Source organism: Lithobates pipiens, unplaced genomic scaffold (genome assembly GCF_037356315.1).
Source record: "Lithobates pipiens isolate NorthernLeopardFrog02 unplaced genomic scaffold, aLitPip1_a1.2 Scaffold_27, whole genome shotgun sequence".
Taxonomy (NCBI): Eukaryota; Metazoa; Chordata; class Amphibia; order Anura; family Ranidae; genus Lithobates; species Lithobates pipiens.
Genome location: NW_027507788.1, coordinates 174,851,948 through 174,866,427, shown reverse-complemented (window position 1 = coordinate 174,866,427; position 14,480 = coordinate 174,851,948). Strand labels below are relative to the sequence as shown.

The 14,480-nt window shown below is 44.5% G+C and overlaps 1 protein-coding gene across 1 annotated transcript in view; it reads right to left on the bottom strand.

The window, feature by feature from the left end:
- Positions 1-10,608, bottom strand: part of EFHD2 (EF-hand domain family member D2) — a 49,087-nt gene extending 38,479 nt beyond the window's left edge. Inside the window, exon 1 of the mRNA XM_077457915.1 lies at positions 10,365-10,608. Coding sequence (XP_077314041.1) covers positions 10,365-10,582 — 218 coding nt within the window. The 5' untranslated portion in view covers positions 10,583-10,608. The remainder of the gene's footprint in view (positions 1-10,364) is intronic.
- Positions 10,609-14,480: the final 3,872 nt, after the last annotated feature.

Below are 14,480 nucleotides of genomic sequence, written 5' to 3'. Positions count from 1 at the left end.
ACTAGAAACAGACAATCTGTCTATCCTCCCCTGACAGGGATGTGTCTGTTTACATTGACAGATACCAGTTCAGTCTCTTTCAGGAGTGATCGCGGGTGGCTGGCGGACATCATGGCCATGCGCATTGGCTCCAGCTTTGCGCACGCGTGCCCACTAGTGATCTTAAAGCAGCTGAGGTACCATGACAGCAATTTGGCCAGGAGAGCCAACTTGCTGCAAATTCTCAGGTGTGAATGGAGAGCAGGTGTGTTAAATTTGCGGTTATTACTCTCACTGGAGGTTCAACATGGCACCTCGTGGCAAAGAACTCTTTGAGGATCTGAAAAAAAATTATTGTTGCTCTACATAAAGATGGCCTAGGCTATAAGAAGATTGCCAAGACCCTGAAACTGAGCTGCAGCACGGTGGCCAAGACCATACAGCGGTTTAACAGGACAGGTTCCACTCAGAACAGGCCCCGCCATGGTCGACCAAAGAAATTGAGTGCACGTGCTCAACGTCATATTCAGAGGTTTGTCTTTGGGAAATAGACGTATGAGTGCTGCCATCATTGCTGCAGAGGTTGAATGGGGGGGGGGGGGGGTCAGCCTGTCAGTGCTCAGATCATACACCACACACTGCATTAAGTTGGTCTGCATGGCTGTCATCCCAGAAGGAATCCTCTTCTGAAGATGATGCACCAGTTTGCTGAAGACAAGCAGACTAAGGACATGAATTACTGGAACCATGTCCTGTGGTCTGATGAGACCAAGATAACCTTATTTGGTTCAGATGGTGTCAAGCATGTGTGGTGGCAACCAGGTGAGGAGTACAAAGACAAGTGTGTCTTGCCTACAGTCAAGCATGGTGGTGGGAGTGTCATGGTCTGGGGCTGCATGAGTGCTGACAGCACTGGGGAGATACAGTTCATTGAGGGAACCATGAATGCCAACATGTACTGTGACACTCTGAAGCAGAGCATGATCCCCTCCCTTCAGAGACTGGGCCCCAGGGCAGTATTCCAACATGATAACGATCCCAAACACACCTCCAAGACGACCACTGCCTTGCTAAAGAAGCTGAGGGTAAAGGTGATGGACTGGCCAAGCACGTTTCCAGACCTAAACCCTATTGAGCATCTGTGGGGCATCCTCAAACGGAAGGTGGAGGAGCGCAAGGTCTCTAACATCCACCAGCTCTGTGATGTCATCATGGAGGATTGGAAGAGGACTCCAGTGGTAACCTGTGAAGCTCTGGTGAACTCCATGCCCAAGAGGGTTAAGGCAGTGCAGGAAAATAATGGTGGTCACACAAAATATTGACACTTTGGGACCAATTTGGACATTTTCCCTTAGGGGTGTACTTACTTTTGTTGTCAGTGGTTTAGACATTAATGGCTGTGTGTTGAGTTATTTTGAGGGGACAGAAAATGTACACTGTTATACAAGCTGTACACTCACTACTTTACATTTTAGCAAAGTGTCATTTCTTCAGTGTTGTCACATGAAAAGGTAGAATAAACTATTTACAAAAATGTGAGGGGTGTACTCACTTTTGTGAGACACTGTATATTGTACATTCCCAGTGAATGCATGAAGGTAAAAAACCTGGTGCCTTTATAACCACTTCAACTCACATTCATACATACACATTCTAGGGCCATAGGTGTGTGCAGCCTATTGCATTAGGATGTGTACCCCAAAGCTCAAACACACATGCCTTTCTCTGCAGCCTCGTTTGCACAGGACAGTGAATGAATGGGTAGTGCTCTGTGTTGAGAGGCTTCCTGCTCATTCACAAACGGATGCATAGTAAACACAATTTAGTTTGCTTCAGTTATGAATGGACACAGTGAGTGAGTATGTTCATTTAGAAAAGGGAGGAGCCAGTAAATTACATATTCATTAGCCCCTTTCCCCGCTCTCCATCCTGAAACATTCCCAGCAGCAGCCAGGGGGAGAGGAGGGAAGTCAGCAGCACTGTGGGGTGGGGGCAACAAGTGGGCGTCGGGGGAGCAAGGGGCAGTAGGGGGAATCGGCAGCACACATAGTGATTAGGGTATGCCCAGGCACACCCCCTGCTCACGCCTATGACTAGGGCCAATTTAGACAGGGGCCAATTAACCTACCCGCATGTCTTTGGAGTGTGGTAGCAAACCGGTGAACCCGGAGGAAACCCACGCAAGCACTTTACTATCAATCAAAATCTACTTCACCATGTGTGGCATCTGGATCAAATAGTCTGTCAACTATAGATCAACTATTCCTATTGGAAGAGGTCGATCGGAAAATAAATTATTATTATTATTATACAGGAGTTATATAGCGCCAACAGTTTACGCAGCGCTTTACAATATAAAAAGGAGACAATACAGTTATAATACAATAAAATATGAGAGGATTAAGAAGGCCCTGCTCAGAAGAGCTTACAATCTAATAAAAGAAATTGATTATTTATTGAAGCGCGTATAGATAGACACTGGAACACTACAGGCAGCACATTTCAGCCAAGAGCTAGGAAAGAAAAAAAATCCTTTCTGAACACATTCCATCCTGCAGATTTGAAACATATTGAAAAAACAGACACAGATTCTGCTACAATGTAACATTCTCCATTCAGAAAGCTGCTGATGTACAGCAAACCAGAGAGATCTCCTTCCTTAATGACTCCTTTTCTATAGCTGGAATTCATTGCTGCAGCTCTGTACTAAGACAATCGTCACCCATATGACGAACGATGTACCAGCGTCCCTACACACAACCATGCAGGTTTTAATTGTTGCCAAATGACTGTTCTAAATGAGAAATGATGCAATATAGTCTCATCAATTGTAAATGGGACAGCACATTGCAAAGATTTCAGACTACAAATGTTTACAAATATAAATAGGGGGGAAAAAATAAATAAGTTAAAAAAAAAAAAAATTATATATTTTTACTTATTTATTTTTCTCCCCCCTATTTATATTTGTAAATATTTGTAGTTGTAATCAAAAAAGGAATACAATATATGTATACACAGTATGTGTGTGTGTGTGTATATATATATATATATATATATATATTATATATACTGTGTATACATATATTGCATGCATTTTTTGATTTTTCCCAGCAGTCAGAGGATATCTCCTGGCGGTGTTCTATAGATAAACGTTAGGCAGGTAGGCAGAGCTCTTTAATAAACAACCTGTTGCTGAAATGCATTTGATCGGCAGCCAGAAAATCTTGTTGCGGCTGAGACATTTAATGCAGAAATATACATGTTTACTACAGTGCTGCTGGAGGGCGAGCGGTAGCGTCATGCAGACAGATTATGCTGAACTGCTATGGAGAACGCCGTCCAAAAAGGGTCCCCCTGGGGGGGCTCGCTAGCACTGGCCAAAATACTATTTCTCTTTTTGCCAGAGAATGTCAATTAACCTATTACGTGCCATACTGGCCTATGGCCCATCCATGACTAATTGAACTCCTGCAGCTTATGCAACCTCTTGACAGCAGCTGCTACAGCCTAGTACTGAGTGGCATAGCCATTTTCTACACACACATCCCCCACTGTGGTTCTAAGAACATAATGGCATTAACCCATTCACTGACACTTAAAGCTTACATCATATTGCTGCTACAGGGAGACTAATAGACCTTATCTGCCTCCCGCTGATTCTTACAGTAGGGGGATGCTATTATTAGGATCAGCATTTAATTAAGTATTAGACTCCATTAGCGTGTGGGAGGACCTCCCTACAAAAAATAAATTAAGGGGGGTTTCACTTAAAGGAACTGGACAATGGCGACTGGCCATGGGAGCTGTCAATCACCCTCAAGCAGGAAGAAGAGTGATGGGACATCTGCAGGGCACTATGAATGGAATTAGTGGCAGTAAGAACGTGGGTAAGGGAAATAAGATGCAGATAAAAAAAGCTTGAGTGTTGGACTACAACTGGTGTCCATGAGAACAGAGATTCTACCGGCATGGGTGCAAGAGAAAAAAAATAAAAATAAAAATAAAAAAAATCTCAATGGCGCAAAGAAGAATAATAAATTTCCAAGGTAAATAAGTCCAATGTGGGAAAACCACTTGAACAATGGCAGCAGCTCTTCCAGCAGAGTATTGGATAGTCTCTTGGCACTAAAATAAACAAAACAAAAAAGCAGAAGGTGCCACCATTTAAATGTATCAGTTTGTTAAAAACAATAAAAAATATATAAAAAAAAGAAATAGGCTCACAAAAGTGGAAGGAAAACAGGCTCATCTATCTTTAGTAATTGGTGGGGTTCGAAAGCAGCCGAGATGCTGGTTTTGGCCATGACGCTGGCTTGCGCTCCATCGTGGTTACGGCTCCTGCTGGTGGACAGTGCTCAAGCCCTGCATTCTATTCCAGCTGGATGTCACCTTCACCACAAAGCCAATTCATGGTTCCCATCTGCCAGGATCTCAGTCGCTTTGCATTGAACTCTGCCAGCTACTGAAGACGAGCCTGTTTTCCTTCCACGTTTGTTATGGTGGCACCTTCTGCTTTTTTGTTTATTAGTACAAGGAAGCCATGTAGGACTGTGCTGGGCAGTAAAATGGGGGAGAGGTTTTATATGGGCTCACTGCAAAAGGCTATAATCTATTAGGTATGAATGTGGTATTGAGTGCAGGACTGTAAGGCACCATAGTTATGAGCACCTGGAGCACTGCGGGTCTAGGGCCAAATAAAGTGCTCTGATGAGGAGCAATTAAATAAGTGGATCAGACCCAGTGCAGACAGCAAAGCATGGAAAGAGATGCGACAGTCAAAGAAAAAAAACACAAAATGCAGCACTCTGAAGGAATGATCAAATGAATTCCAACATAGTACTGTATGTATACACAGTGTTATTTATACCACAAAGTAACAAAATGGTTGAACGGTCAAAGTTTAAAATAAATGGTTGTGAACCTTACCAGTGACCTCAGAGTGGATAAGCGGAAACAATCATCCAGGAGGCTTGCCTGGAGATGGTTTGAGCATCAATCACCATCCAAGGAAATAGAGGGGAGAAAATTCAGTTCAGAGGTGGAGCATACTGGCTGCTGGAAAAGCCTGCCAGCTCCAGGTGGATGCCACAGCTGGATGGTGGTCAGCAGGATGGATAGAAAGGCAACCTGTGTGATGTAAACGGCCCCAGAGGGAACAACCAAGCCGAGCAGGGTCGATATTCTCAGCGCGCCTATGTGCCTTCTGTGACGTCACTGCTGTGCCGGAGCAGAGGAAAGGTGTCCTGAAGTCAGTTGTGTAAGGATGGTGACTTTGACAAAGTGCATGAGCGCGAAAAACATGTAAGTCACGGCAACAAAATTGTGAACGCTTACACAACTGACTTCAGGACACTTTTCCCCTTCATCTCAGAAACAGCAGTGACATCACAGAAATTGCGTAGGTGTGCTAAGAATATCGACCCTGCTCGGCTTGGTTGTTCCCTCTCGGGCCGTTTACATCATACAGGTTGCCTTTCTATCCATCTTGCTGTCCACAATCCAGTTGTGGCATCCACCTGGAGCTGGCAGGCTTTGCCAGCAGCCAGTACGCTCCCCCTCTGGGAACTGAATTTTCTCCCCTCCATTTCCATGGATGGTGACTGATGTTCAAACCATCTCCAGGCAAGCCTCCCGGATGATTGCTTCCCCCTTATCCACTCTGAGGTCACTGGTAACATTCACTACCATTTATTTTAAACTTTGACTGTTCAACCATTTTTTAACTTTATGGAATAAATAGAACTATTTATGAATACAGTACTACATTGGAATGTATTTGATCATTCTTCCAGAGCACTGCATTTTTTGTTTTTTACCTTAGTTATGAGGGCTAGTGCAGGAGTAACATTGGGGCTGGGGATAGCACAATACAAGAAATGATAGGTGTTCAATGGAAGAGGTTATTTTTGGGAATACGGCAAACTGAGGTTAATGAGGTGGCTGTATCTAAGACCGCTTGCACTTGGAACTGATGTTTGGGCATCAGGATTTCTGGAAGGAATTTCAGGCGTTTTTGCTTTGCTGATAATTGTGCATATTTTGCGCATATTTGCTTGTGTATGCATATTCACACATTCGTGCATACAATACATTCCTATGCAAAATGCATTAATATTTATGCTCATATGAGTGTAATTGTGCATACTGGTGCAAAAGGCTAACCAGTAATGCCGATTTTTCTTTTACTCAAGAATATGCAGTGCTTGCTTACACACCTGTGTGTACAGGCACATTGAAAACAATGGATTTTAGATCAGTAACCCCCGACCTGTACTGAGCTTTTTCAAGCTGCAGTGTGCAAGCGGCCCAAAGATGGCATGAGGCTGGTTACTGCTCTGTAGGGACAATTAATGTGAGCATGGGAAGGACTGGTGAACGCAATGTAATGTGGGCATAGCATGCACTACAAGGACACAATGCAGGACTAGCATTGCTAAAGTATGCAACACAAAACAATCTCAATGGGGAAAAAGACCAGCACTCCAAAATCAGGTCTGCCAGCTATCCAGTACAGATGGCCTGAAGCTGAGAAGTCCAAGCAGACTGGACTACTAGGAACATTGGGATATCATTGATATCCTTTTGACCCATCAGAATATTAGACATCAGGTTGAGGTTATTGCGCTGAAATATTGTGTGTGGTTTCATTGCTAAAATATGAGTAATGTAAGCAAAGTGATTGTAGATAATACTACGTGGAAGCTTATTGATACCAGCAACCCAGGTAATCCCAGGAGCAGTGCAACAAAATGGGCACCCACGTGGTTATAAGAAATCTTTATTGATAGAAACATAGAAAACTGCCTTTATGGAAGTCTCCTGAAAATGCTGGGTGCCCCCACTGACTTGCTGACCCTCCTTCCCCAACACATTGAACCAATGACCTTGAACAAGTATACAGAGAAGGACTTTTGGCTTACTGATCTGCATATCTGGTCTAGGCCAATGGCTGGCTGGTCAGCATAAGAGCTGGTCCACTAGCATTTCAGAAGGCAGCCCATAATGATGATAGTCCCCCTATTTTTCCCAAAAACCCAACCAGGCATGATGAAAAGCAACAATGACTGAGTGTACAAGCTAAACAAAATCTCCTAGATCTCTCATGTAAGCCTTGGTTGGTCTGATTCAACTGTAGAGATCAAAGGGTCAGTGCAACCATGTGATTACTTGTAGAAGACACCTCGTGTGTTTGGTCATCCCCAGGCTTCTTATACACCCTGGATACCCAGGCTTCTTATACACCCTGGATACTGCAATAGTGAGATCTCTCTGCCATAATTCCTGACTGCTCCTGGCCACCTGAATGTGTTTTGGATATTCCTTACAATCTTGGTGTGTTTCAGCTTCTCCAGTTACACTCTGCATAAAATAAAATTAATAAAAGTTCAACATGGAGAGAGTATAAGCTCCTTGTCTTCACACCATAGCAGATACAGACCTCTGAGACTCACCAAGATAGACCCAGACAGATATAAGAAACAGTCCAGTAGATGAACTCTCAAGCATCTACCAGTTGCTGAAATGTTAGCCATGGGAGACCCAACCCTTTAAAAACTAAAAAGTAAATCAGTAACTATATCAATGGAAATCAGATGCACCGATTATGTACACTATGTAATCTGAGAACACAGATACTAGATTAAGGGATGGTCCCCTTAACTCCATGGGTCAGGTGCACCCTCTTTAGCTATGTCCTACCACTGGGAGAACATACAATTAGACTGGCAATCACACTGGAATTATATCATGGTGCTGGGGGGAGAGTAATAATGGGGAAGTAGTGCGAGACTGAACGTTGGGGTCTCTGGGGTGCCACACTGCAGTATAGAGTATACAAAGACAGAGAAGAAAGGTATTGAGTGAGGTAGAGGACATACTGGTGGAATGTAATATAGAGCAGGGTGTCTGGGGTGCCAGGCTTCAGTGTGGGGTACAAGGATTGAGGGATATGGATGAAGGGGTATGGCGTGATGTAGAGGATGGGTACCATGGTGGAATATATTTCAGGGCCCGCTGTTGGGGTGCAGTATGCGGTGCAGGGATGTAGAGGATGCGTTCATAAGGATGGAGAGATGTAGAGGATGGGTATAGAAGGATGGAGAGATGTAGAAGATGGGTATGGAGGGATGAAGAAATGTAGAGGATGGGTATAGAAGAATGGAGAGATGTAGAGGATGGGTATAGAAGGATGAAGAGATGTAGAGGATGGGTATAGAAGGATGGAGAGATGTAGAGGATGGGTATAGAAGCATGGAGAAATGTAGAGGATGGGTATTGAAGGATGGAGAGAAGTAGAGGGCAGGTATGGAGGGATGGAGAAATGTAGAGATGTAGATGATGGGTATGGAGGGATGGAGAGATGTGGAGGATGGGTATGGAGGGATGGAGCGATGTGGAGGATGGGTATGGAGGGATGGAGAGATGTAAAGGATGGGTATGGAGAAATGTAGAGGATAGGTATAGAAGAATGGAGAGATGTAGAGGATGGGTATGGAGGGATGGAGAAATGTAGAAGATGGGTATAGAAGGATGGAGAGATGTAGAAGATGGGTATAGAAGGATGGAGAGATGTAGAGGATGGGTATGGAGGGATGGAGAAATGTAGAGGATGGGTATGGAGGGATGGAGAGATGTAGAGGATGGGTATGGAGGGATGGAGAGATCTAGAGGATGGGTATGGAGGGATGGAGAGATGTAGATGATGGGTATGGAGGGATGGAGAGATGTAGAGGATGGGTATGGAGGGGTGGAGAGATGTAGAGGATGGTATAGAAGGATGGAGAGATGTAGGAAATGGGTATGGAGAAACTTAGAAGGATGGGGAGTTGTAGAGGATGGGTATAGAAGGATGGAGAGATGTAGAGGATGAGGATGGAGAGATGTAGAGGATGTTATAGAAGAATGGAGAGATGTAGAGGATGGGTATAGAAGGATGGAGAAATGTAGAGGATGGGTATGGAGAGATGTAGAGGATGGGGATGGAGAGATGTAGAGAATGGGTATGGAGGGATGGAGAGATGTAGAGAATAGGTATGGAGGGATGGAGAAACTTAGAAGGATGGAGAGATGTAGAGGATGGGTATAGAAGGATGGAGAGATGTAGAGGATGGGTATAGAAGAATGGAGAGATGTAGAGGATGGGTATAGAAGAATGGAGAGATGTAGAGGATGGTATAGAAGGATGGAGAGATGTAGAAGATGGGTATAAAATGATGGAGAGATGTAGAGGATGGGTATGGAGGGATGGAGAAATGTAGAGGATGGGCATGGAGGGATGGAGAGATGTAGATGATGGGTATGGAGAGATGGAGAGATGTAGAGGATGGGTATGGAGGGGTGGAGAGATGTAGAGGATGGTATAGAAGGATGGAGAGATGTAGGAAATGGGTATGGAGGGATGGAGAAACTTAGAAGGATGGGGAGTTGTAGAGGATGGGTATAGAAGGATGGAGAGATGTAGAGGATAGGGATGGAGAGATGTAGAGAATGGGAATGGAGGGATGGAGAGATGTAGAGAATGGGAATGGAGGGATGGAGAGATGTAGAGAATGGGAATGGAGGGATGGAGAGATGTAGAGAATGGGAATGGAGGGATGGAGAGATGTAGAGAATGGGTATGGAGGGATGGAGAAACTTAGAAGGATGGGGAGATGTAGAGGATGGGTATAGAAGGATGGAGAGATGTAGAGGATGGGTATAGAAGGATGGAGAGATGTAGAAGGATGGAGAGATGTAGAGGATGGGTATAGAAGGATGGAGAGATGTAGAGGATGGGTATAGAAGGATGGAGAGATATAGAGGATGGGTATAGAAGGATGGAGAGATGTAGAGGATGGTATAGAAGGATGGAGAAATGTAGAGGATGGTATAGAAGGATGGAGAGATGTAGAAGATGGGTATGGAGGGATGGAGAGATGTAGAGGATGGGTACTGTGAAGGTGTCAGGCTCGGGGATGGAATTGTCCGGTATGATGATAGTACAGGGATGGTGTCGGGGTGCAGTGTGGGGTGCATGGATGGTGTCGGGGTGCAGTGTGGGGTCCAGGGATGGTGTCGGGGTGCAGTGTGGGGTCCAGGAATGGTGTCGGGGTGCAGTGTGGGGTCCAGGGATGGTGTCGGGCGCAGTGTGGGGTCCAGGGATGGTGTCGGGCGCAGTGTGGGGTCCAGGGATGGTGTCGGGATGCAGTGTGGGGTCCAGGGATGGTGTCGGGATGCAGTGTGGGGTCCAGGAATGGTGTCGGGGTGCAGTGTGGGGTCCAGGGATGGTGTCGGGCGCAGTGTGGGGTCCAGGGATGGTGTCGGGATGCAGTGTGGGGTCCAGGGACGGTGTCGGGTTGCTGTGTGGGGTCCAGTGATGGTGTCGGGGACTGGGGGGCACTCACTGTCTGAACATCTCCTCCATGTCTTTGATCTGCTTCCTGCTGAACTCCTTGAACTCGGTGTAGGGATTGAAGACCCTCATACTGGGCTGCTCCCTCTCTCCGTCCTCCGGGTCCCCCATCCGCAGCCGCCGGTTCAGCCTGGATGCCAGCTCGTCCCCCGCCATCGTCTCCGTCCCCCGGCTGACACCTGTCGCGCTCACATCCCCGGCACCCGTCATGTGACCGCACCGGCTCCGGCCAGATGTAAGGAGAGCCGTGATTGGAGCAGAGCCGGGGGCCGGACCGGGAGAGGAGGGGGAGAGGAGGGGGATGCTGAGACCAGATCATCATCATCATCACCGGTACCACTACACAGAGCATCATCATTATCAATACTACACAAAGCATCAGCATCATCATCATCACCGGTACCACTACACAGAACATCATCATCACCACTACTACACAGAGCATCATCATCACTACTACACAGAGCATCATCATCATCAACACTACTACACAGAGCATCATCATCAACACTACTACACAGAGCATCATCATCATCACCAGTACCACTACACAGAGCATCGTCATCATCAACACTACTACAGGGACCAGAGCATCAACACTACTACACAGAGCATCATCATCATTACCACCTACCACACAGAGAAAACTATCATCACTATATACTTCAGGGACCACATCCTCATCATTACCATTACTACTACTACTATAGGGTTTGCAGCATCACTGACGACTACTACAGAGAGCATCATTATTAGTGAGTGCTACAGAGAGCAAGATCATCAAAGACATGAGACCACACTATCATAATCATCACTACCACAGAGACCATAGTTCACACACTCATTAGTATTACATCACCATCACTGCTACTATAAACCACACCATCATCATTACTACATAGACCACACCAACATCGTCATTATTCCCACTAGAGCGATGACGTCATCAGCAAAAACTACTACAGATAATCACTGATCATTATTGCTCCATTGACACACCATCTATAGATTATACATTACTGAGATCACAATGTTACTGCCATCATCATCACTAATAACACCAATTATTGTTACTACAACTGTATGTTATTTTACACCAGTAAATTATTATAGAATATAACACATATTACTAATTTAATGAGCATGCAGCATTCCCACCAGCTGGATATCACTATGAATGAGATCCCAGCATCATCACCAGTACTACTGGACTGAATTGTACCTGTACATATCTCCTCCTGGTGTGCACCCCCCAACCCCCCCCCCCCCCCCCACGGGATGTGACCTCCAGGGTGAAAACATGGCCTCCCCATACACTAGTCTGTCTGTGCATTATTTACTCATACCTGGCTGGAAGCAATCATTATACAGATGTATCTAATAAGAAACCTGTACTGACAGGAATATGGAGACTGCCATTGCTGACCCTCATTCTGAAAATACTACTTCTCTGTATGGTTGTCACCAATCCCTGGAGCATCTAATATTTGCTGTGACTCAGAGCATTAATCAATAAACCAGGACCAGAGTCAGCAAAAGAAAAAATAGCATAATCAGTAGAGGTCAGCATGTGATGTCCCATATATTTCTCATGTATGACCTTACTTATATACACAAACAGTGTGTGTGTGTGTGTGTGTGTGTGTGTGTATATTTTTTTTTTTTTACCACCTCCCCTTTAGCTGCAGAGGCAGCAGCTGGAGGAGTAAACACTATGGTCACAATCCTTTGCTTTGCAGAAACACAGGATCTGTCCTCTGTACTAGCAGAATGGCGATCTGCCTTGTTTACATGAGCAGACCGCCATTTTGCCTCTGTCAGAAACAATGGGCGTATCCGAGCAGACATTGGGTCCAATCACAGCAGAGTCAATTAGCGCGTCCGGTGGACCCGCTGATCATTCCCGACAGAGGCAAAACAGCTGTCTATGTAAATAGTGCATTTTTTTAAAGCACTGATGACTGTATTGGTGTCAATGGTCCCCAAAAGTGTAATTTAGTGTCCAATTTGTCCACCACAATGTTGCAGTACTGCTATAAGTTGCTGATCGCCATTACTAGTAATAAAAAATAAATAAAGAAATAAATACAATTCCATAAAAATATCCCAGTTTGTAGATTCTAACATTTGCGCAAACCAATTAATATACGCTTATTGTGATTTTTTCTTCTTTTTTAACCAAAAGTATGTAGCAGAATACACATTGGCCTAAATTGAAGATTTTTTTTCTTTTTTTTTACGTTTTTATTGGATATGTTTTATAGCAGAAAGTAATATATATATATATATATATATATATATATATATATATATATATATATTATATTTTTTTTTCAAAATTGTGTTTTTGTTTTTTTTCATAAAAACTACAGAGGTGATCAAATGCCACCAAAAGAAAGCTCTATTTGTGGGAAAAGAGGACATCAATTTTATATGGTTACAGCGTCACACGACAATGCCGTATAGCAAAAAATGGCCTGGTCATGAAGGGGGGGGGGGGGGGGGAGTAAACTTTGTGGGGGTAAAGCAGTTAAAGAAATCTTGAATCCAAAAACAAATGTATTATAATGCAGATTACCAATTCTGAGATGTGGGCAATCTCTATAGAGAAGCAAAACCACGCAAAAAATGCACATTTTCCTCACCAATGTGATAGCATTATACTGCTGCTTCCTGCACTGTAATCTTGTCCCTATAGGTTTTCAGAGGGTGCAATAACCCAGTTTGTTCTACATTCTGAATGGGCAAGAGGACAAGGACTCTTTTAGCCATCTGATCACTCTTACCAAACTATCTGCTCACAATTCCCTAATGCTCGCCATACTCCTCGCAATCTGATTGTACAATCTCCTTTGGATTTGCTTCCGCTAGGTCAGTTGTCTCCAAACTGTAGCCCAGGGGCCAGATATAGGCCTTTGCTTGCCCTTGTTGATACCAACAATGGGGCACTATTCTGTTGATACCAATAACGAGGCACTCACTATTCTTCCTGTTGATACCAACAATGGGGCTCTATTCCTCCCATTAAAAGCAATGATGGGGGGTGATGCTGGGGCACCACTCGCCCTGACAGCATCAATAGGGCACTATTCTGCCTGTTGATACCAACAATAGGGCACTATTCTTCCTTTTGATGCCAACGATGGGGGGCTGATGCTGGGGCACCATTTCCCCTACTGACACCATCAATGGGGCACTATTCTTTCTGTTGATACCAACAATGGGCACTATAGTGCCCCATTGTTGGTATCAGCAGGAAGAATTATGCCCTATTGTTGGTATCATCCGGAAGAATAGTGCACTATTCTTCCGGCTGATACCAATAATAGGGACACTAGTCTTCCTGTTCATACCAATAATAGGTGCACTATTCTTCCGGTTTATACCAACAATGGGGCACTATTCTTCCTGTTCATACCAACAAGGGGGCACTATTCTTCCTGTTCATACCAACAATGGAGCACTATTCTTCCTGTTCATACCAACGATGGGGAACTATTCTTCCTGTTCATACCAACAATGGGGCACTATTCTTCCTGTTCATACTAACAATAGGGGCACTATTCCTACCATTAAAAGCAATGATGGAGGGGCTGATGCTGAGGCAATTTCTGCTCCTACAGGACCCCTAAAGCCTGGAGGACAGTAAATTGGCCCTGTGCTTAGAAAGTTTGGAGACCCATGCGCTATGTGGTGGAAAAGCCGGTCTGAATACATGTTTTAGTTAATCCATGATAAATCTAAAACTGGTTGTGTGTGGTCAGTTTCAGCAAAGACTTAAGCCTCGTACATACGATCGGATTCTTGGCAAACAAAACCGTGTAATTTTATCTGAAGGGTGTTGGCCCAAACTTGTCTTGCATACACACGGCCACACAACTGTTGGCCAACAATTACAAATGTAACGATGTACCAAGTTGTTTTTCAGCCCTTTAGCGCCACCCTTTGGGCTCCTTCTGCTAATTTGGTGTTAGTTGAAGTTTGTTGAGTGTTTGCAGTTCATTTCTGAACGGCCATTCGTCCACCAGACGTTGCGGAATCGGAGGAGATAACGCGTTATTTATGATTGGCCTTGGAGTTATTGCTTTGACATTTTTTTAGTTGAATA